The sequence below is a fragment of the Eleutherodactylus coqui genome, chromosome 6 (assembly GCF_035609145.1).
Source record: "Eleutherodactylus coqui strain aEleCoq1 chromosome 6, aEleCoq1.hap1, whole genome shotgun sequence".
In the NCBI taxonomy this organism is placed as follows: Eukaryota; Metazoa; Chordata; class Amphibia; order Anura; family Eleutherodactylidae; genus Eleutherodactylus; species Eleutherodactylus coqui.
The window spans coordinates 171537113-171559551 of record NC_089842.1 but is presented as its reverse complement, the minus strand read 5'-3'; the positions used below and the strand labels follow the sequence as shown (position 1 = coordinate 171559551).

The window sequence follows — 22439 nt, the reverse complement described above, 5'->3', positions numbered from 1 at the left end:
TCTCAAAGGGTTAAGTGAGTTTAGACTACTGATCTTGCACTGCAAACACACAGAGGGTGATGCTCAACATCACATAGAGTTTAATTCAGCCTGACCTAAAGTGATTTTGGGCATGAAAGCTGGCTTCAAAATGTGCAGGCAGACACTTTTTGATTACTTTAATAAGTAACTGGTGTTTGTGAAGTGTTAAATGAGTTTGGGCCGCTAATCTAACACAGTCAGCATATAGAGAGTGATGCTGCGCATCAAATGCAATAGAGTCTAGCCTGGCCAAAAGTGGTTCTACGCATGAAAATTGGCATCAAAGTGGGTAGACAAACACTTTTTCCCGATTTGAATAAGTAACTGCAGTTTTCAAAGGGTTAATTGAGTTTGAGCCATTGTTCTCACACTGCCAACACACATCAACTATAGTTTAGTTCAGCTTGGCCCAAAGTGGTTCTAGGCATAAAAATAGCAGTTACTTATTCAAGTCATTAAAAAGCATCTGTCTGCCCATTGTTATGCCAGATTTCATGTTTAAGAGGGGTGAGCGGTGCCGCGCTACCCCTCTTACTGTAATGGCTCTGCCACTCTGTCATAGCACTCCGAGCACCACCAGACTTAAGCCCTGTGCCATCTGGCTAGTGATGGGGCTGGGAGGGGAGAAAGAGACTTCAGGCGTATTCAGCTTCAGCAGAGGAACAGCCAGGGGCCACCGCTAAGCTCTGCCCCCTACCTGTGACACGGCAGGGAGTAGGAGAGGAAGAGAGGCACTTGTCAGTGTGTCCCCACCCTGAAGATCAGCCCTCACAATAGGAATAGTGAATGGGGACAGCCCCATTTCCTCCTGAATGTTTCAGAGTTTTATAGGCGCAATAGGTGCGGTATATAAAGGAATTCAATCTGCACCACAGCAGAATGTGATGCAGCAATAGTAAGGTGAGCCAGACATTAGCCAGCAGCAGAGACTAGTAGTGTCTTAATGTGGCGGAGGCCGTCTGCAGGGCAGCGTGGCAGGCAGTCTCCCGATGCTCGGAAGCTGCCAAGAGAGACCACCAGAGTAACTGAGTGATGCAGCATCTGGATCCCGCGAAGACAGAAAGAGCTCTGATGACATGGGGGCCGAAGCAGATGACAGTGCCATGCCTGGGTGCTTTGATGAACTAGAGACAGAAGCAGATGACAGTGCCATGTACCCGGATTTGTAAGTGTACTTATTTCCTTGGGACTATGTTAAATCTCTGCCCAGGGTATGGGACGCAGACTCAATTGGACTGTGATATCATAAGTGTAGTGAAGTTATAGCACCATAATTTGGGTTAATGCAAGGCCTTGCATAGTTAGTTAGGATAACATATGTTATGATGTATTGTGTATGATGTCATGTAAAGTGTGATGTGTATTATTTTGTAATGGTGCAGCAAAGCACCTGGTTGGAAGAGCAGCACAATAGATTTGGGGTGGAATGTAATGCAATAATGAGGAAAGCCATGTATTGTAGCAGTTTTTTGGGGAGAGACCTTACTGTATTTGGCATCTATGATGTCAGGTGACCTGTGTGCTAAGCATGCAGCTCTTATGGATTGTTACAAGTCAGGGCTACGAATGAGGAACCTCAATGTAATGGTTTTTCTGCAGTCAAGTGAAGCATAATTGAGAGAGACCCAAATGTCATGTGCCTTGCTGCTGCCACCTCGAGGAGATATGAAAGCAATGAATGTGCAAGTGCGTAATGCCGGTTAGAAGAAATGCTTAATTAGTAAATGGTTACTGTCACTTTAAGAGCAATAATACACTGTTGGCAGGGCAAGATCAGATGCCTAAACTCGTTTAAGGGTGTTTTCCAGACAAATACTATTGATGACATATGCTCAGATAGTTGATCTGCTGTGGTCCACTCCTTGGGACCCCAACCCATCAGCTAGTCGGGTGCCATGCGTCAGCACTACAACACAGGATATGGAGTGGAAACAGATCGCTCTGCTCTGACCTGTGTAGTGGCCAACGCTTGTAATTACAGGCAAAGCTCTGATTTTAATGGGACGCAAGCTTGCAATTACCTGCACCCGCCACTACACAGGGGTCGGTGTTTTCTGCTTGTGCTCCATTCATTATCTGTTGTAGTGCTGACAGAGGGCTGAATAGTTGGGGGTCCCGAGCGACAGACTCCAGCCGATCAACTGTTAAGTATCTATCCTGAGGATAGGTCATCAATAGTATTTAGCTGAAAACCTCTTTAACCCTTTGACAACACCAGTTGCTTATACAAATCAGTGAAAAGTGGTGGTCTGCCCACTTTGTTGCCAGCTTTCATGATCAGCACCCCTTTGTGCCAGGCTAGACACTCAATTTCTATTTGATGTGGCGCATCACCCTCTACATGCTGACAGTGTGAGATTAGTGCCCCAAACTCATTTAACCGTTTAAAAACAATAATTATTCAAATCAGTAAAAAGTGGCTTTTGCTTACTTTTGATGCCAATTTTTATGCCTAGAACCACTTTTGGCCAGGCTAGACCCAATTATATTTGATGCACAGCACCACCCTCTGTCCCCTGCCAGTGTTAGATCAGTGGCCCAAACTCATTAAACTTTTTGAAAACACCAGCTACCTATTGAAATCATTAAAAAAGTGTTGGTCTGCCCATTTTGATGTTGCACGTACGCGGTCAGCGCTCCATTACATTTCAATGGGGCTAACGTAGATACCTGGACGGCACTATCTCGGCAGTGCCTTTGAGGCTGCCTTCACGCTGGCGAGAAAATTGTGCAATTTTTGAGTGATGCGATAAAATGCAGAATTATGAAACTCATGCTTTTCAGTAACTTCACTCCCATCTATGGTTTTCTCTCATGCGATGTTATGAGATTTGAAAATCGCTGCCTGCCCTATCTTTCTGCGTTTCGCCCATGTTTCCCTATGGAGCCCTTTAATTTATCACATCGCAATGCATGAAATTGCAATGTTTGTGTGATGTGATTTTAACATTGGCAACTCCTGTTGTTGTCTATCGTGCGAGAAAAATGCAGGAAAAGGCATCGCTGACGCTCAAACATCCCATGAACTAAAATGGGATATCGGGCTCGCCAGTGTGAAGGCGCCCTAAAAATGAATGGAGTGTTGCTGCACTTGTGCGACCAACGATCCATTCAATCTCCTCCGCCCTGCGAGGGGTGCAGTAACCCCACAATGAGGACGGGGGACACGGGACCCCCGTTCTTCAGATCGGTGGGGGTCTCAGTGTAAGACCCCACAATCAGCAGGTTATCCCCTATCCTGTGAATAGGGGATAATTTGCTATCATGGTACGACCCTTTGAATCACACTCCTGGGTGCCCACTTTAATGCCTGTTTTTGTACCAGTTTTTAATTCTTTTATGTAGTTTTCACCCTCAGGATGACTCCCTGCCATATAATCTAGTATTAAAATGAGTCCTCATTAAATCACAAGGAAAAATAATGTAATTTCTTGTGAATAAGAAACCAACTGCAGCAGGGCGCTGGTTACTGGCCGGACCGTGCTGACAGGCGGAACTAATCTGCCGGGAGAAGTTCCTGGGGGAAGAGTGTGAGCGACGCACCGCTAGGCAAACTGTGCAGAGTGATGAGAAGAGATGGATGACCAAGGCTGCCCGAGGTGTAAGACCACCAAGTACCGCAACCCTTCCCTGAAGCTGATGGTGAACGTGTGCGGCCACACACTGTGAGTTCCGGCAGCTGCCATGTCTCTTCCTGCTGTGCTAGTATGACTGACACTGTCCTTGGTCTGCTGCAGCATGCTGGGACCTCTAGTGCCACACTCTAGCATGATGTAGGAATGTATATGTAATGTCTCTCATTGGCTTCTATTGCTCACATTGTGTCTCTTCTTGACCCATTGCAGCCCTGCTATGGCGTATAACATGTACCCTGGGGCAGAGGCGTAACTTGAAGCTTCTGGGCCCCAATGCAAATACTGTAATAGGGCCTCCAACTATAATGGTTTATTCATAGTACTGGGCTCCCTATATGGAGAAGAGAGGCCTTATGGACCCCTTGAGGCTCCTGAGCCCGGGTGCAACCGCATCCCCTGCACCCTCTATAGTTATGCCCCTGCCCTGGGGGGATGGGGAGTAATGGCGCAGCGGCTGGTGTCTATGGGACACATTAAAGGAGTTTTCTCATAGAATTAGCTTATACATTATATAGGAGATAAGTAATGATCAGAGGGGGTCCGACCATCCAATATGAGAACGGGGGTCCCAAGCGCCCCCAAAAGAAAGCACCGATGGTCACTTGTACGCACTTCTACTCCATTGGTTTAAATGGACTGCGGGAGGTAGTGAGTGCTCGGCCAGAGGAATCAATGATTGTATGTGACCACTGCTGCGTTCATTGCAGGACAGTCAAGACCCCATTCCCAGTGGTTGGACCCCCTCTGATCAGATACTTATTCCCTATCCTGTGTGTAGGCGATAGATTAATTTCAGGGAACAACCCCATTAACCCTTTCCCGCTGTAGCCTTTTATGTTTTTTTTTCTTCTCATTTTCTTCTTTGCCTTTCCACTTACAAAAAATCCTAGCTCCTTTGTTTTTCTAGTTATTTATCTAACATGAGGGCTTGTTTTCTGTGAGAACAGTTTCACTGGTACCATTTAACGTACCATATAATGTGCTGCAAAAGTTTTTAAAATGTCTAAGTAGAGAGAAATGGAAAAAAATTGAATTGCCCATTTTTTTTGTGTTGACTCAGGTTGAGTGAGCGTTCATTTTTTTTTTTTTTTTTTTTTTTTGGTGTGAGGTCTTGTAGATTTTATTTATGCCTTTCTGGGATACATATGACATTTTGATCACTTTTTTTTTTTCTTTTTGGGATGTGGTGATCAAAAAAGTGCATTTCTGGCACTGTGTTTTTGTTTTTTTTTTGGTTTGTTTTTTTCTTAGTCCCTACAGGGGGCTTGGACTTGATCTCCTATGCAGTATAATAGATTATCCTGTATTCTGACCAGCAATCTATGAGGGTGCGCCACAGACACATCTTTCTAGAAAATCAATCATAGCAGCCCTAGATAGCTTCAGAAGGTTCCATGTTGCCTTGACAACTGAATGGCACCTTGCAGTGTCATTTCGAGGCAGCTGATTGGGGTCTGTACGGCGCACATTCGGAGGGGCTATGTATATCAATAAGCTAATTTCTCCTGTCTGTGAAACGTCAAGATGGGTTCGCACACTGCGCATTTGTTGTTAAACCCACATCAGCACTTTGCAATAAAGTCCTATACAATGTAAGTGGAGTTTCAGTAAACCCAATTTGCAGGCTGCTTAACCTCTTCCGACCCCATGATGTACATGTGTGACATAGAAGGGAAGTGGTTCATGCGAAATGCTGTACATCTAGATGATGTGAGCTCAGGAGCTGAGCTTGTGTCATCTGCAGTGGGAGGTGGCTGAAACTGACAGCTGGGGTCCCGCTGCAATGGTAGGGATCGGAGAGAACTCCAGTCCCTGCTGTTCACCCCTTACATGCTGCGACCATGCTGATCACACCATGTAAGCAGTTAATAAAGGAAGGGAGCTCACTCTGTGCGGTTATTGGCCTTTTGCCATCCAATCTTGGAGGGCCAATGGATTGCCATGGCAAATGGATGCCCAAAAATGGCCTGCAGGTTTTCCTTGGTTTCTGATGGCAAAGATGAGATCTAATAATACAGATGCTCTGCAGCGCAGCTTCAAGTACCCTATAGAGACAGAGGATAATGCTAAAAATAGTAAAAAAGAATCAAAGTTAAAAAAATAAAACCCTTTCTTGCATACTTTTTTTTGCAAAAAAATAAGGAAAAATTTGCTTAGTATTGCTGCACCTGTAACCACCCGCACAGTTTATTGAACACACTGTTTATTCTACATGACAAATAATAACAAAGAAGAAAAAAATGGAGCCTTTTGGCTTTCTTTGTTAATTTTGCCTTCACAATAATGCAATAACATGGATCAAAAGTAGAGATGAGCGAACCTACTCGGCCACGCCCCTTTTTCGCCCGAGCGCCACGATTTTCGAGTACTTCCGTACTCGGGCGAAAAGATTCGGGGGGCGCTGTGAGTGAGTGGGGGGTTGGAGTGGGGGGGGGAGAGGGAGAGAGGGCTCCCCCCTGTTCCCTGCTGCTACCCCCCGCTCCGCCACGCCTCCCCCCGCCCCCGAATCTTTTCACCCGAGTACGGAAGTACTCGAAAATCGCGGTGCTCGATCGAGTAATTACTCGAAATTAGTATATTCGCTCATCTCTAATCAAGTCATTTGTATCACAAAGTGGTACCAATAAAAGCTACAGCTTGTCATACATTGAGCAACATGACTTAGCTCCGCCCCCGGCTCGCCCCCTCCTATTGCAAATAGTGGCAAGGGGCAGAGAGGGGGCGGGAGCTCAGTTCCTGCTCCTGGCTCTTCCATCCCCCCCCCCCTGCAGACAAGGACACCGTATATCGGCCTGCCGTGAAAACCGAGCCGATGTACGGTCGTCTAAATAAGCCCTAAGCCCGTATAGTGAACGTGATAAAACTCCCCCCAAAAAAGCAGCAATGTGGCTTTTTTTTTTTTTTTGCTGGTAAATTACTTTTAATTAACAATAATAAAATGTAAAGCTTGTGAATGGTGCACACAAGTCTAGAACAAAGATATACCAAGGTGCAAACGCCAGGCAATAAGATAATGCAATACGAAATCCAATAATAGACATATAGTAAATGTCACCATGAAGCGCACCTGAACAAATTTATAGGCGTTGTCCCAGGTGAGAAAATCATGGCTGCTTTTTTTCCCAACATAGCGCCACCATTGTCTGTGCATTGTGGTGGGCGCTGTGTTTGGAAGAAAGCAGCCACGTTTTTCTAACCCTGGACAATCCTATTAGGGAGAACAGGTATAACTTAACAATAGGGGAAAAAGGGAATAGGAGAGAGGAGGGGAGTAAAGGACTAATATAAGCACTGTGGACACTCAGATGGCAGTGCCTCGTATCCAGTCAAGAAATAGCTGTAGTAACGGGTTTCCACAAAATAAGACAGGGTCTTGTATTTCTTTTTTTCCCCCAAAAGAGGGGCTAGGGCTTATTTCTGGGGTATATCTTATTTTACATACCCAGCAGGCTTGGTCCAGAGCCGCAATGTGATTCCTGCAGTCCTCGGCTGCCTACACAGGATCACTTCCTGGTTACGGGATACATAAATCCCGCCTCCACAACACGATGGTTGTGATTTGTTCTTCAAGTGCAGCATTGATTGGCTGAACTAAGGCGCTCGAAGAAGCAATCACAGCCATCAATTTATGCAGGCAGGATTTATGTATCCTGTAACCAGGAAGCAATGCCGTGTGGGCAGATGAGGACTATGGGAGCAGCACAATCGGGTGCAGCCGGCCTAAAGGTGCTGAGCACTGTTGGATGGAATATTTGAGGTCGTCTATGCTATTCCATTCTGGCCAGATGGAGGCCAAAAAGACACACTTTTGGCCTCCGTTGGAGTAATTGTAACCTTATGGACACTTGGCGTGTACATCTGGAGCCTTCCGTGAATGCACACTAAACTTGTATGACCTAACACTGTCGGGCTCAAAGGGGGTAATATTACTAGAGGGGAGGAGTGCAATTACAGTGTGAGACCTAAAGGGTCAATATTAGGCCAGTCTCACACAACTGGATTTGAATTGTTGGTGATATGCGGAAAAACATGCGTATTGAAAGGCATGTGCTTTAGACTTTTTTTATATTTGCGGATACGAATTGCATGTTACGCGGAAGGAAAATTGCAGCATGGTCTATTTTGCTGCGGAACCCACCCGGATTGCTTCCAGTGAAGTCAATGGAGGTATGTGACCCACAGCCCATAGAAAATTAACATTGCATATCGGCTGCAGCTACCCGCATCATTGCTAGGCGACTGTGCGGGAAATGCAAACATAGAAGTAGAAAGAAAAGACATGTACTGTGCATGACCGCTTGCGAGCCTCTGCAAAACAGGTACTTGGAGAACGCAGGGTCACCGGCCGGGCTCACATACGGAATCCGAACCATTCATGTGAGCTGGGACTTTCTGTTTGGCTTTTCTACATTTGAGGACACTACCGTATTTGGCACAATTATTTTGGGGTCATTTGAGGTTGATTTGATGTTGGCGTTGGGCAGGATGCTGATAAAGTAAAACCTGCCTGTGCAGCAAACTCCACAGAGACAATTCATGGCTGGTAGTAGTCATCATGGCCATATAGAGAAGAAAAGGGAAAGTGAACGTCTGTAATCGGAGATGACCTAATTAAAGGGATTGTCACATGAAACATAACTATCCCGTTTCCACAGGGTAGGGGATAACTTTAGGATTGGTGGGGCCAACACCATTCACAAGAACAGGGAATTCCGAATGAATGGAGCGGCGGTCAAACCTGTGCGCTGACCCTGCATTCACTTTGAGCTTGCCTATCTTCTGCAGTCCCCTTGAAATAAATGGAACTGCAGTGCAAATAGTTGACCGCTGCTATTAATCTGAAATTCAAATGGGGGGAAAAAGGGGAATTTAATGGATTCCTGATAAATTGTCTCGCTTCATACTAACAGTGGTTGACATTCCTTTTTTCCTGCATCCATGGGACATCTTGGTGAGCATTACCTCCAGAGTTGTCGTCGTCTTGACTTGTCAGTCTTGCTGGGACACCTGTGTTGCCGCGTCCAGAGTGGATTCCTCCTGGATTAGGTGGCCGGCTGGTGCCAGGAGTAGTGTCACTCATGAAAACCACACCGAGCGCCTCGCATCTTGTGCACGGCCAGCTCCTGTGCGGTCTGCAGGTTCAGCTGCTGTGCCCTTGACTCGGAGGATCTGGCAGCTGAAGCAGCACTCTTCAAAGACATAGAGAACTGGCTTAAGCAGCAGACATCGGGCTGCTGAGAGATGCCAAAGCTGCTTTATAACCTAAGTCATTGGATGGAAATGTGTGAGACCACCACAAGCAGTTACTCAATTAACCTTGTTATTTCTGTTGAGCTCAAAGAATTTCTTTTACAATCTGCTTTTTTTTTAGCATTTCACTGAATGTTCAGATTTTGACCTTCCCCCCCGTGTCTGTTTTCGGCAAGGCTCTGGGGACGTTTTTTTGCAGCCTATGAAGTTTCCTATAGTAGTTTATCATAATTGCTATCTATGCTGTATTTTTCAGTACTTTTAAGTTATATGCCTCTTTTGAGGTAGAAGAAAATTCCTTTTAATTGAGAATGTTTATATACCACTTGGGATACCTGCCAATCAGCTGATCCACAGGCCTGCTGCCAGCGTGGACAGCACTGGAAGCAGATATCGCTGTCAACATTGCAGCTGCCCGGTGTGGAACTGTACGCACAGCCACTATTGAATTCAATCAGAGCCGTGCCTGTAGTTCCACATCGGGCCACTGCGATGTTGACAGCGGTATCTGCTTCCAGTGCTGTTCCACACCAGCAGTGGCCAGGGGATCAGCAGGGATCTTGATCGGTGGACCCTGGCTGATCAACTATTGAACTATTCTGAAATAGGTCATCAATAACGAATGAACCTTTTTAAGATTCTCTATCTTTTATGAGTGTTATCTATTTCAACGGTCATCGAAAAGACCAGAATCTAATCTAGCACTTGTAAAGACCGGGCTGCTGCAATGTTGACAACGCTGTCTGCGTCGACAGTGGGCCCTGGGATCAGCTAATGAGTGGTGGACCCTGGCCTATCTAAAAACGATGACCTATTATGAACATAGGTCAGCAAACTGAAAGGCCCATTGAACTCCTTTAAGACAGAGTCCAAACTAAAAAATGAAAGTATGGAGCTTTAGCAAAACTGGTGCAAAGTGAAGAAGTTATCCATGGCAACCAATCAGATTGCTCTTCTAACTTTTTTTAAAGGCATCTTTTATAGGAAAAAAGCGAAAAAGTTAGAGAACCTCACTTCTTGCAATCAGCAATTATTCCATGTATCTTTTGCACTGGTTTTCATACATCTTCCCCCTAAATGCTTGTTTTTGTATTTTATAGAACCATTTGGCTTTAGATTCTCAGTCTTCTTGTTTGGGTCTTAATGGCCATTAGAGTGAATGGAGTTTCACTGTATTTGGCTATCTAAATTAAGAGGTGCTTGCCAACACTTTACTCAAAAGCATTACTGCAATAGTTCCAACGGTCTTAAAATAACAGAGCAGTACTTACCCGTTCTCTGCAGCGAGGATCCTGCATTGTTGCCCTGCCGTCTTCCTGGTGATTGTTGTGGAAGATGATGTCAGCGGAAGCCACCTGACTGCTGCGGCCAATCAGAAGCTACAGTGTCTCTGTTCTGAACCCCTGACATCATGACAACCCAGGATATGCGTGCTGATGCGAGGAGTACGGGCGGTGATGCTGCAGCCTCTGATTGGCTGAGGCGGTCAGGTGACTTCCGCTGACGTCGTCCTCCACAGCAATCAATGAGAGGATGTGGGGCAACAGTGCTGGATCCCCGCAGCAGAGGACAGGTAAATACTGCTCTGTTTGTTGTTTTAAGACAATTATAGCTATTACAGCAATGTTGTCTGGTAACCGGACAACCCCTTTAAGTGACCAAGCCTGTTTGCGCCTTAATGACCAAATAACTTTTCATTTTTCCATCTTGATATTCGTGGAGCATAACTTTTTAATTGTTCTGTTACCATAGCTGCATGAGGGGTTGTTTTATGCAAGGCAAGTTGTATTGTTTAATAGCATAATTTTTGGATACATATAATGTACTATATAACTCCAAGGGGATCACTGATTACTCCAATTGCTTTGAATGGGGCCGGCCCCGTTGGAAACATTGGGGCTGCAATGTGGAATCATGCAGCTAGCTAGAACATGCCACGATTTGTTTCCTGCGTAGCATCGCGGTGCCATGCAGGAAAACATTGCTGTTGTGTATGGTAAGATTTGTGCATCTCGCAACACACAAATCGTTTGCCTGATTTTCATACCAGTCAGCCTAAGGGTTTTTTTTGGCGGGGTCAGTTGTACTTTATAATGGCACAATTTGTTGAGTTACACTACATTTTGATCACTTTCTATTCTGTTTTTTTGTAAGGCAGTATTCACTCAGTGGCGCTTATCCTAGGCGCCCCCTGGGCACTTTGCGATAAACAAGTGGGTTTTGGGTTGCAGTTTGGGCACTTGGTCTCTAAAAGGCCATCACTGATCTGAGGTTTTACGGTCCCTGCTGTTAGAGGAAGTGCCAGGCTATCATCTGACAGCTGAGCACCCACTCTCCCTGGTTCGGGAGACCCACACCAGGCTTGTCATGCAGCCACCGTCAAAAGATGGCGCATCAGAATAAAGCTCCTTTAAAGGGGTTCTGTCATTTATAAAAAAAAAATAAATTATATACTTACCTATTCCTCCCCCGTCAGGCTACTTACCAGATCTTCACCTCACCCATCTCCTCCCTGATCTTCTCCTGTCTCCTGCAGTCCCCCGGGTCACCTCACCTCCAGCTGACTGATTCCTCTGCTTCCTGTGATATTACATACATTCACAGGTAGTCTTCTTCCTGCCCGGCAATGTACATTACGTTACTAGTTCACAGCCTTGCAGAGAGTGCTGAGCTGTAGCAGAGACTGCTCATGTCCGCTGTCTCTGCAATACATCAGCATTCCTTCCTAGGAGGTGAAGGCTATGTCACAGGGACCTGACCTTCCCTGACCTGCAGGAAGGAGAATGCGAGGAATGCAGCCTTCATAACAGGCCGGCTGAAGGTGAGCTACCCGGGGCACTGCAGAGCTCAGCAAGGAAAAGCTGCCGTTAGGAGTCTACCTGTAGAGGAATAAGTGAGGATAGATTTTTTTTTTTCTTCCCCTTAAGACAAAATCCCTTGAACTAAATATGGGGTATGGGTGGTCATGAAGGGGTAAAGCTGAATTTTTAAAATTCTATCAGCAGTGCACCATGCAGGCTTGGGCTGGGTTCACACAGGGTGGATTTGCCGCGGAAATTCCGTCTGGCATTTCACCGCGGCAAATCCATCGTGGCAAAGCCGGCAGAAGCCAGCGTAGCGGCGCAGATTTGCTGGCTGCAGCATGTCCATTCGTTTTTTTTTTTCTGTTGCGGCCGCGCTCTCTTCTATAGGAGCGTGGCCGCAATGGAAAAGCGTGCAGCCAAGCCACTCCAAAACCCGCGGCTAAGTGCCACGGGTTTTGAAGCGGCACTTTCCTGGCAGAAATCTTGCGTTTTTTCACTGCGGCCAAGCCACGAGATTTCCGCTGGGAATATGCCATGTGGGAACCCAGCATTATGACGCCAAATATAATTCAGCCTGGCAGGTTGTCCTGCATCTCAAAGTAAGCCACACTGTATCGTATGCGGCGTCATTACTAGACTGTAAGCCTGCGTGGTGCACTACACATATCAGTGGGACTGGCACCCTTTGTATGCTTTTTTTAACGTGCAAGTAGAATACTAAACAGACCCCCCTGGTATGTGCTAGGTGTGTGATTGGCTGTTCAGTATCTTGCACTTGTGCGCTGCTCCTCCATATGGCAAACTACCTGTCTGCATTCTGCTGGGCAGTGGGGTTTGTACCCGCTCTTATATATCTTTGTATTAGTGTACAGGTAAGTATGGCCACTGGCAGTGAGACTCTTAACTATAAGTCCGCTGTATTCTTTGATTGCCTCTGTTTGCCAAACAGCACAGTATTTTTTTATATTTTTGACCACTAGGAGTACAGACTTGTCCCGTAATATGCCACCCTCACATTGGGCATCATATTCAGGTGACAGATGTACTTTAACCTCCCTGCATTGCAGCCATTTTTTCTTTTCTTTTGTCATCCTCCCCTTTCGAGAGCCATAACTCCTTTTTTTCCTGCCATATGAGGACATATTTTTGCGGAATGGGTGGGTTGCATTTTGTAATGGTACAATAAAATGTATTGAACAATCTGCGCTGGCCTCCCCCCACCCCACCCCCCTTTTTTTCCTTCAAATTTCCTTCTCATGGCTCCTAGCGACATGCATAAAACAACCGCCAAGCATACGCTATTGCGTATGCACTCTGTTTCAAAAGCGCCCATGGAGAGCAATACAACTCTTGTGCGTCTAATATGCGGTAAATTGAAGCATGCTGCGTTTTTTTTATGCGCATAACATAGACAATAAATATACACGGACATGAGTGGAACAATGATCGGTGTACTTTCACGGATACCAGCTAATGTAGAGTTAGATTTTATGATTTTCCTGACATCTTCCCAGCTAGGATTTACCATATTTCATGGCATGGGTCTCTGATATTTTAGTGTAGGCTACTGTAAGACACAAAACCTTGCTGAGATAGGTGGCGGCATTAATCGTATTGACGTGCTGAACTGTATGAGCTGCTTTCTAGTCTCGCAGGACAAGAGCATGACACGTAATGGTTCTGTCAAGTGACTTTCTGGTGGTCTTTGTTCTTGGGGTCTTGGCATCACTCAGGGGACCTAGTTGGCTGATGAAGAAGTATGACGGACTTTGGTTGGCTCAGAAAGCTCCCATTCTCTGCTGCAGTCTGCATTCCCTCTCCAATGCTGTGCTGTCTCCTCCAGGAGCTCCACGTTACTTCCAGCTCTCCATAGATTCTAATATAGTTGTCCATATGATACTCTGGCAATAGAAGCCATCTACTGTATAGCACTTTTGGATTACTGTTTATTTCAGTTTAGGGGAAGCAAGTTAATTTAAAAAAAAAGCTAATTTAGCTTTTGTTGTTGTTGTTAATTTACACATAGTTTATGTAGAAGATACTTGTGTATTACAGTACAGGTAAAGTCGATGTGGGTTTAAAGACATTTAATGAACACGCTGTGGGGAAAAACAATTGTCAGTATATGCATTAGGCCTACAATGCTACAAATCTAATGTATGTGAAGCCCATGCTTTCCTATGAGTTACTTCACACATGCGATCTTTTGTAACATGCTACAACCCTATTCATCTTCTCCCGGGTCCCTGGCAGTGATCTTCTCCTCTTCTGGCCGGGGAATTAAAAAATCCCCGCCTTCTGGAAGTGCTGGCTGTGATTGGCTAAGCGTCAGCCAATCACAGTCAGCGCTTCCAGGAGGCGGGGATTTTTAAATCCACGGCCAGAAGAGCAGATGATGATCTGTGCCCGGGACCCGGGGAGAAGATGCGGCCGGGCTGACAGCGCGGGACAGGTGATGTATATGTGTTTTGTTTTTAAGCTACGGCGCATTTTTGGGGAAGGGCTTATATTTCAAGCCTCCCCGAAAATCCTCGCATGTGGTACTACAAAGTCATGCGGCTTTGTAGCACCACATGTGACTTTGTAGCGCTACAAAGTCGCGGTATCACTGCGAGAAATAGCAGCACTATCGCACGGACCAGCGATGCGGTGTCGCCCGTGTGAACGAGGCCTTATGTCAATACTGCAAAGTTCCGCCATGGTTTCAGCTCTTCAATTGAGTGGGGTTAAATCTGCAGCTAATTACCTTGCAGCACATGCAAATCTTGCACGGGTTTGTTGTGCTTTAATGCAGAAAATCCATCCAGTGTGGACCTTTTCTCCTGGTATGACTACTTCTTGATTTGTTGCCTATTTGTGTCCTTGTTCCGCTGGGTCTGCAGCGATGGGAAGAACGGTCTGTTTGCCATCTGTTTTTTATGACTTTGTCCATTCACAGATCAGGAATGGAGGTCCATTACGTCCTTTACACAAACGCCAGCCTTATAAAGATGGTGGCGTCTTTCCAGTGAGTTAGCCGATTACTGTTTGTTCCCGGCAGGCCCATCTCTGTACACAGTGTTCAGACTGAAGGATGGGAATAGCAGGGTCACCATAGTTGTGACGTCAGAGAGCCTATGGGGCAGAGGCAGGCATTTCTACTGACTGTACAGCAGGGGGTTAACTACCATCATGAATTATACAGCAAAAAGGTAAAAATAATCTGTAGTTATATTTTCAGCTGTATTGATTGGACATATTTAAATAGATGTTTGGTGCTTAGACTGTGCAAATGTTTAAGGCGGGGGCGGAAAAAATGCAAAGTAAGAATGCTTTCAAAAATAGAAGTGATAATAGTTTGCATTTTGTTAATTGGCAGAAATAAAGTGAATGAACAAAAGAATAATGTTCACTAAATCAATATTTGGTGTCACCAGCCATTGCCTTCAAAACAGCATCAATTCTTCTAGGTCCACTTGTACAAAATCAGGGATTTTATAGGATTATGTTCAGGTGTTTTATTATACCAAACGTGGATTATCATCATCATTTTCATGTGTAGGTTGAAACAGTCATTGACAGAAATGGCTGTGTAGGTGGATTAAAACTGCATGAGGAACAGCTAAGCTGTGGCACAAAAGTGAGGTTGTGGAAGACAGTTTGATGTCACAGTCATGCATCATGGAAAGACTGAGCACCGCGGCAGGACACAAGGTAGTTATACTGCGTTGGTAAGTTCTCTCCCAGGTAAAGATTTTAAAGCGGACTGGGGCTTCGAGATGTGCGACTCAAGCTGTTTTGAAAAAGTACAAAAAAAGGCAACATTGAAGACCGCAGACGCAGCAGTCAAACAAGCAAATTGTAGTGCAGCAGGTGAAAGGCACATCATGCTTCAAAATCAGAAGCTGTCCGGCAAGGCCATCTGCTCAGAACTAGCAGAAACCAGTGGGACGCAGGTACATCCATCTACTGTTCAGAGAAGTCTGGCCAGAAATTATCTTCATGGAAGAATTGCGGCCAAGGAGCCATACCTTCTATGTGGCAACAAGGCCAGGGGACCCAACTATGCATGAAAACCTACATGGGATGTAGAAAAATGGCAGCAGGTCCTCTGGAACCGGGCATCAAAACTTGAAATATTTGGCTGTAACAGAAGGCAGTTTGTTTGCGACGGGCTGAAGAGCGGTACAATAATGAGTGTCTGCAGGCAGCAGTGAAGCATGGTGGAGAGCGGTACAATAATGAGTGTCTGCAGGCAGCAGTGAAGCATGGTGGAGAGCGGTACAATAATGAGTGTCTGCAGGCAGCAGTGAAGCATGGTGGAGAGCGGTACAATAATGAGTGTCTGCAGGCAGCAGTGAAGCGTGGTGGGGGTTGCAAGTTTGGGGCTGCAATTCAGCAAATAGAGTCTGGGTTTGGTCAGGATTAATGGTGTCCTCAATGCTAGGAAATACAGGCAGATACTTCTCTCTGATGGTATTGCATGATGGATATGTCTGGCTCCAAATTTATTCAGTAGCAGGACAACATCCCCAAACATCCAGCCAATGTAATTAAGAACTAACTTCAGTGTAAGGCCCCCTGTCCACGGCAGTGATTTCGCCCGCAGTAAACCGCCAGCGAATCACGCCGGCCGACGCTTCCCATAGCGTTGCTATGGAAATCGCCAGCACCTGGCCATGAGCGGAGAATCATTGCGATCCTCTGCTCGCGGTGGGCAATTCGCAGCCTGCTGCGAATTGCCCCGATTCTCCGCAGTCAGCCTATTAGATGGGGCTGACTGGCGGAGATTCGTCGTCGTCGGCTCCTGCTTCCGGGCGGCGGCTTCCGCAGCGGAGCTTCGCCGCGGGATACCGCATTGCCCGTGGACAGCCGGCCTAAAGAAGAACAAGGAGCCCTGGAAGTGATATGACCCCACACAGCCCTGATCTCACCATCATCCATTCTGTCTGGGATTACATGAACATGAAGAGACAGAAGGATTGGAGCAAGCCTACACAGGTGATCTGTGGTTAGTACTCGAAGATGTTAGGAACAACCTCACTGCAGAGTTCCTTCAAAAACTGTGTGCAAATGTACCTAGAAGAATTGATGCTGTGAAGGTAAAGTGTGGTCACACCAAATATTTGACTTAGATTTCTTTTTTGTTCATTCACTTTGCATTAAGAAAAATAAACCTTTAACACTTCTATTTTTTACATTCTTACTTTGCAGCATTTTGTTCACACCTGCCTAAGACCTCCTGCACACCGGCGGATTTGCATTGCGGAGTGCGTGGTGGGCGTCCGCCTTCAGACTCCACAGCAAATACCACCCCATAGCATTCAATGGCAAAACGCCGTTACATCTCTGTGAGCGGAAATCGATTGCGATTTTTATTTTTAATTTTTTCCTCTGCTCGGGGAGAAGAAATCGCACTATGCAGCGATTCTGTGCGGGCTACGCACTGCAGAAGTATCGCGGGATACACGTCATTGCCGAGCGCTGGCGCCTACTGTGCATGCGCGACGGAGTGCCAGCAGGCACATCTGCAAGGCTCGCAGAAGACGCTGGACAGGTATGTGGGGGTAACCGGTCGGGCGCTGGGTCGGGCGCTTATTCTTTAGTATGTTAGTGCTTTAATGTTATGCAATACTATAGGAAAACAAGCATAATAATAACACCAGGATCGTAACTTATACCGGGTGCCTTTTAGCCTTCCTTAGATACAAACCTTGTTGCTGCTGTTCTGTGACTATGGTTTATTAGGAGTATCAAACAGTGTAGCTGGTAACTATTTAATCTTAGGTTAAAAATTCAGTTGTGATGCCATAGGGATAGCAGTCCGTCATTAGGGGTGAGTTTAAAGGGGTTTTCTGGGACTCCAATATCGATAACTTTGCCTGGCGATTGTGTCGTGGCTCCTGACAGCCGCCAGTCGGCATTTATAAGCGCTTGGAGCGCTCCCTCTGTTGAGTGTAGCAGCCTGGTGTGTCAAGGCAGGAAGGGCAGAGCAGCTTTTTGGCAGTGGTCAGAGCTGCTGTACGACAGCTCAGCGCTGGCCGTCCACGAAGGTGACAGCCGCAGGACTTCAGTGTGGACCCGCGTTGAGCGGGGCCCGGATCGCAGTGTCAGCAGCGGAGCTGCTTGGCTGCAGTGGCGCGGGGGAAAAGGGCAACTCTGGGCACAGATGGTGAGCGGTGGCGGGAGCCCTGTGTCAGCAGCGGAGCTTGTTGGACGCTGTAGCAAGGACCTTCAGGACTTTACCCAATAGGAAGCTAAGGGTGTTACGGGCGGTCCCCTCTCAAAACCCTAACTGGTTGTGGTGTCATGATACACTAATACCTGCATCACATTCATCGCTCACATGGCCTGAGAGCAGCCCTATCCCATTCAAGTGAATGGAACTGAGCTGCTATACAATATATGGTGCAGTGAAGAGGTTGCAAACCCCCACTGATCAGATATTGATGATCTTTCATAAGGATATAATCCAACTCATGAAAAAACAAAACTCAAAAAGAAACTGGTAGTGCCCTGCCAGAGATGATGTGATAGTTTGCAATGGTGTATCAAACACATGAGGACCATCAACCACTAAAAACATGTAAGTGAATCCTCCTAGTAACATCAGGGGATACACCAACAGTGCCGATCCCTGTTAAATTAGGGTTTGTATGAAAGCAGAACCAGCATTACAAATTTTAGCAATTTATATTCCAATGCCTCTGGGGGATCAGACCACAGTTGCCAGCCTTCACTCCTCACATGCATCACTGTGGGTGTACACCATCTAGCTACTAGTTCATTGTTTGCCCTTGCATGGACCTCTTTTGGTAGGTACTAACCAACCACTGCAAACTGAGAACGCTCCATAAGGACCCATAGGGGCCTATTGTCATTACTAAAAGCCCATTGATTTCTATTGGGCCACTCGTACCTGCCTACATCGCGGCTGGAAATTGCACGAAGGAGAGGCAACCAAGCTGCAGCTGCATCTCCCATTTTCTTGCCCATTCAGACAGCCGGGCTGTGGCGTATATACGCCGCAGCCCGGAATACCATTGTCTTTGGGGAGAGACTTCAGCTCTGCTAAACTCCTCCCCCTCTGCCGGCAGCTGGCAAGAGGATGGGGCGAGAGCTTAGCAGAGATAGTCGTGCTAAACTCCCTCCCCTCTTCCCCCAGTCTATGGGAGCTGCCAGCAAGGGGAGGGGGAGCCGCTGCTAAGCTCCCTCCCCCATCTCTTTTCTGACAGCTCTTATAGGAGTCCATGGGAACGGCCGACGTATTCATGCAAAAGATAGGATAAGTCCTATCTTTTCCGGCGTGGTGTAAAATCGGCCGTCCGGAATGCACCCCCGTGTGTGCCATCTTTTCCAGGTGGCTGATTTTATGCACTGGAAAATCGCCCATCTGAATAAATGCATTGGAATCCGATGCTTCAGATGGTCGCAATTTTTCGCCGGTGTTTAAACATGCGTTTTAAAACGCTCGTGTGAAAGAAGCCTAAGCCAGAGGGAAAAAACTGTGGCAGCATGTCCTATTTTGGTGCGTATTACACACCCATATAGGCTGTGGGGAATTGGCATACGCAGCAAATCGGCATGTTGCATGCGTATTGGCTGTGTACAATGTAATAGGCAGTGACAATACGTCCGTGTGTGTGTGAGCCCTAAGACCAGACACTTTGGTAATGCTCTGACCTGGTTGTCTAGCCATCACAATTTGGTTCTGTTCGTTCTACTTTGTAAACCACAACTTGACGTGCTGCCTAATATATCTCACCCCTTTACAGGTGCCATTGTAAGGCCAATCCGTGCTATGCCACACCGCTCTGTAGATGCTCAGCACACCAAGTCCTTCAGTCAATTCATTTTTGGTAAATACATTTTGTAGCTTTAATTGACCGCTTCCCTATAAAGCAGAAGCATGCAAGCACTAGTCCACACAGCGCTTTTTATTTTCTGTAGCTGTCCCTTTTGTGGAAGCAGCTAAACCAGAAGCAAACAGATGGCTTTCTTTGGGCTTCCCTTCTCCATTGACAGCAATGTTAAAAGGTTGCAGTCCGTTTTGGTTCTGTTTTTTGAACTGGAAACAAAAGCGAAGCAGTTGGCACTCATCCAGACTGTTCATACAGGCGGATACATGGTTGGGTCATTCAAACGAGAAATCCTTCATTCGTTCACATTCGCTGTATAAGTGAACGAGAGAAAGTGAACGATTAGAGAACGAGCTAACGATGATTTCTATGCTTCGTCGTTCAATCATTAGTTGCATTTATACTGAATGATTATTGTTCACTCTCGCGTGATTTATTTTTTTCTTTTAACAATTATCGTTCCGTGTAAAAGGGCCTTTAGAACTTTATTGGTGATCCATCTGTCAGTCTGTAAAATGCTAAAAAGAGCATCCACCTTGTAAAACAAACCTGTGCGGGCCGGTATCATGTTGCTCGGTGCCGTCACTTTGAAGTATTCTGCTGCTTGTTCTGCTCTTTTGTGAAGCAGAGGACGGTGTAATGGGGAGTACATGAAAGGTACAGTGACATCAGGTAGACGGGGGATCTGTGGTTACTGCAGGTGCAGCGGGTTTTGTTGTATGGTTTGGGAGGATTCTCTTCCTTAGGTGACGCTCCGGTTGGTATTACGTGTCTGAGAACATAGTGATGTACAGATGAATCGGGATGTCTCCCACCGTTTAGTGCTGTGATCATCAGTTGACCATTTCTATCGACATGTCCAAAACTAATATATTCTAATTTAGTTATGCTGATCACTATGAGATTACACATTTTTGGTACTTCATCATTTACAAGAATTTTATTTAGCCCTTTTTTTTGTTTTTTTTCTTTTTTTAAGAGTGATGTCACAAACTTCTAGTTACATCTCCTTCTTAAGTTTGCATTTAGTGGTGCCATGTGCAGGATCATCTTCAGTCCTTGTATTTATGCAGTCAAACTTGTGCTGCATGGTAATATCACTTTAAGTGATCCCGCACGCAGAATCTGACCTGCCCGTGGACATGAGGCCTTTGTCTTATAAGATAAGCTTATGGGCTGAAAGTAAGTAACCCGTGGAGTCCGGGGATGTAAGTTTTATACTTGCCTTACCCATTGTATCCCCAGTGTTGCCGCTGGAAGGTGCTGCTCAATGCATTGAGTGACGATATTAAGTAATGCACCCGTTCTAATTTTTTCATTACATTTACTTACATTTTTACAGTGTTCCAGTTTTTTGGAATTGGGGTGGTATTACTGGTTGTTTGATGTACTCATCCACCCATATGTCCCACTTGGCTATGGAAATCAAATACACTCAACCTTTTTCAAACCCTTATGAACCTGTTAGCACATACACTGCCCTTTCTGAGGGTAGCATACAATAGCGTTGGCAAGCTTATTGCAGTTTGGTGTATTCTGGCTAAACTCAGTTCAGTTGTTACCCTGCTCATACTGATTGACAGCTTTCTCCCTATGCCTAGTGATCATGGCATTGGTAGTGAGCATCAACAACTAAATGGTTTAGACAGAATACACACACTGACTGCTGGGGACTGCTCGGGGCTGCAATCAGCATGCCGCCATCATTCCAAGTGGGCAGCATAAACATCCTAAGAGGTTTCCTTGAAGGATAGGGTACATAGCGACTAATAGGTGATAGCAGTAAGATAAATATTTGTTGTAACTGTGTGTATTTTTGTCCTTCTAGATGTGAAAGTTGTGTCGAGCTTCTCTTTGTCCGTGGCTCTGGCCTTTGTCAGGAATGCAATACTCCCCTCAGGAAAAGCAACTTTCGAGTTCAACTCTTTGAAGACCCCACAATTGATAAGGAAGTGGAGATTCGCAAAAAAATCTTAAAAATGTGAGTCCGATGTTTGCAATATCACCCTTAACTTAGGACATCTAAATGTTGCCATACGCATGAAATAGCTGTTGGCTGAATGCTGGTTTGGTCCACATCTATCTCCCTTAACCCCTTGAGTGGCACGCCCGGAAATTTTCCGGGACGAGCTCCACTGCTCATAGCAACATAGCCCGGAAGATTTCCGTGCTATGTATCACTATGGGAGCTGCAGAGCACAATGCCACAAGCTGTGGCAGTGTGCTCTGCCTGCACAGACCCACAGAGAACAAAGCAAGGGCTTTGAAAAACCAGCAGAAGATATTGCCGATATGCCGGCAATGTCCTGCACTGGTTTGTTTACAGGTTGCCATAGAGACCATCGGCTTGTCAGAAGCAAGCCGATGGTCTCTGTGGCAGGGAGAGCTGGTTGTTAGCTGTCAGAGGACAGCTAGGTACTAGCTCTTACAGCAGGGATCAGAGAAAACCTCCGATCTCTGCTGTGTTAACCCTTTACATGCTGCAGTCTATGTGACTGCAGCATGTAAAGGGCTGTCACTGCAGCATGTAAAGGGCTGTCACCATTGGACCCCCGGAATGTGATCAGGGGTCCTGATGGGTCCCTGTGGAAGTCCCCTAAAGGGACAAAAAAAAAAAAAAAAGTTTAAAAAATTATTAAAAAAAATAAAAACACTTGTCTCCCTTTACTTTGTAAAAAAATCAAAAATACAATCACACATGTGGTATCCATGCGTCGTAATGACCCAGAGAAGGAAGTTAATACATTATTTAACCCCTTAATGACATGGCCCCTTTTTTTTCTTTTTTCCCCATTTCTTTTTTTCCTCCCCCCTGTTTAAAAAATCACAACTTGTCCCGCAAAAAACAAGCCCTCATATGGCCGTGTCAATGGAAAAATGAAAAAGTTATG

At 45.8% G+C, this 22439-nt stretch overlaps 1 protein-coding gene across 1 annotated transcript in view; it reads left to right on the top strand.

Annotated features, from left to right (window-relative positions):
* The first annotated feature begins 3543 nt into the window (after nucleotides 1-3543).
* Nucleotides 3544-22439, top strand: part of MNAT1 (MNAT1 component of CDK activating kinase) — a 156118-nt gene continuing 137222 nt past the window's right edge. Inside the window, exons 1-2 of the mRNA XM_066608206.1 lie at nucleotides 3544-3686; nucleotides 21377-21529. Coding sequence (XP_066464303.1) covers nucleotides 3598-3686; nucleotides 21377-21529 — 242 coding nt within the window. The 5' untranslated portion in view covers nucleotides 3544-3597. The remainder of the gene's footprint in view (nucleotides 3687-21376; nucleotides 21530-22439) is intronic.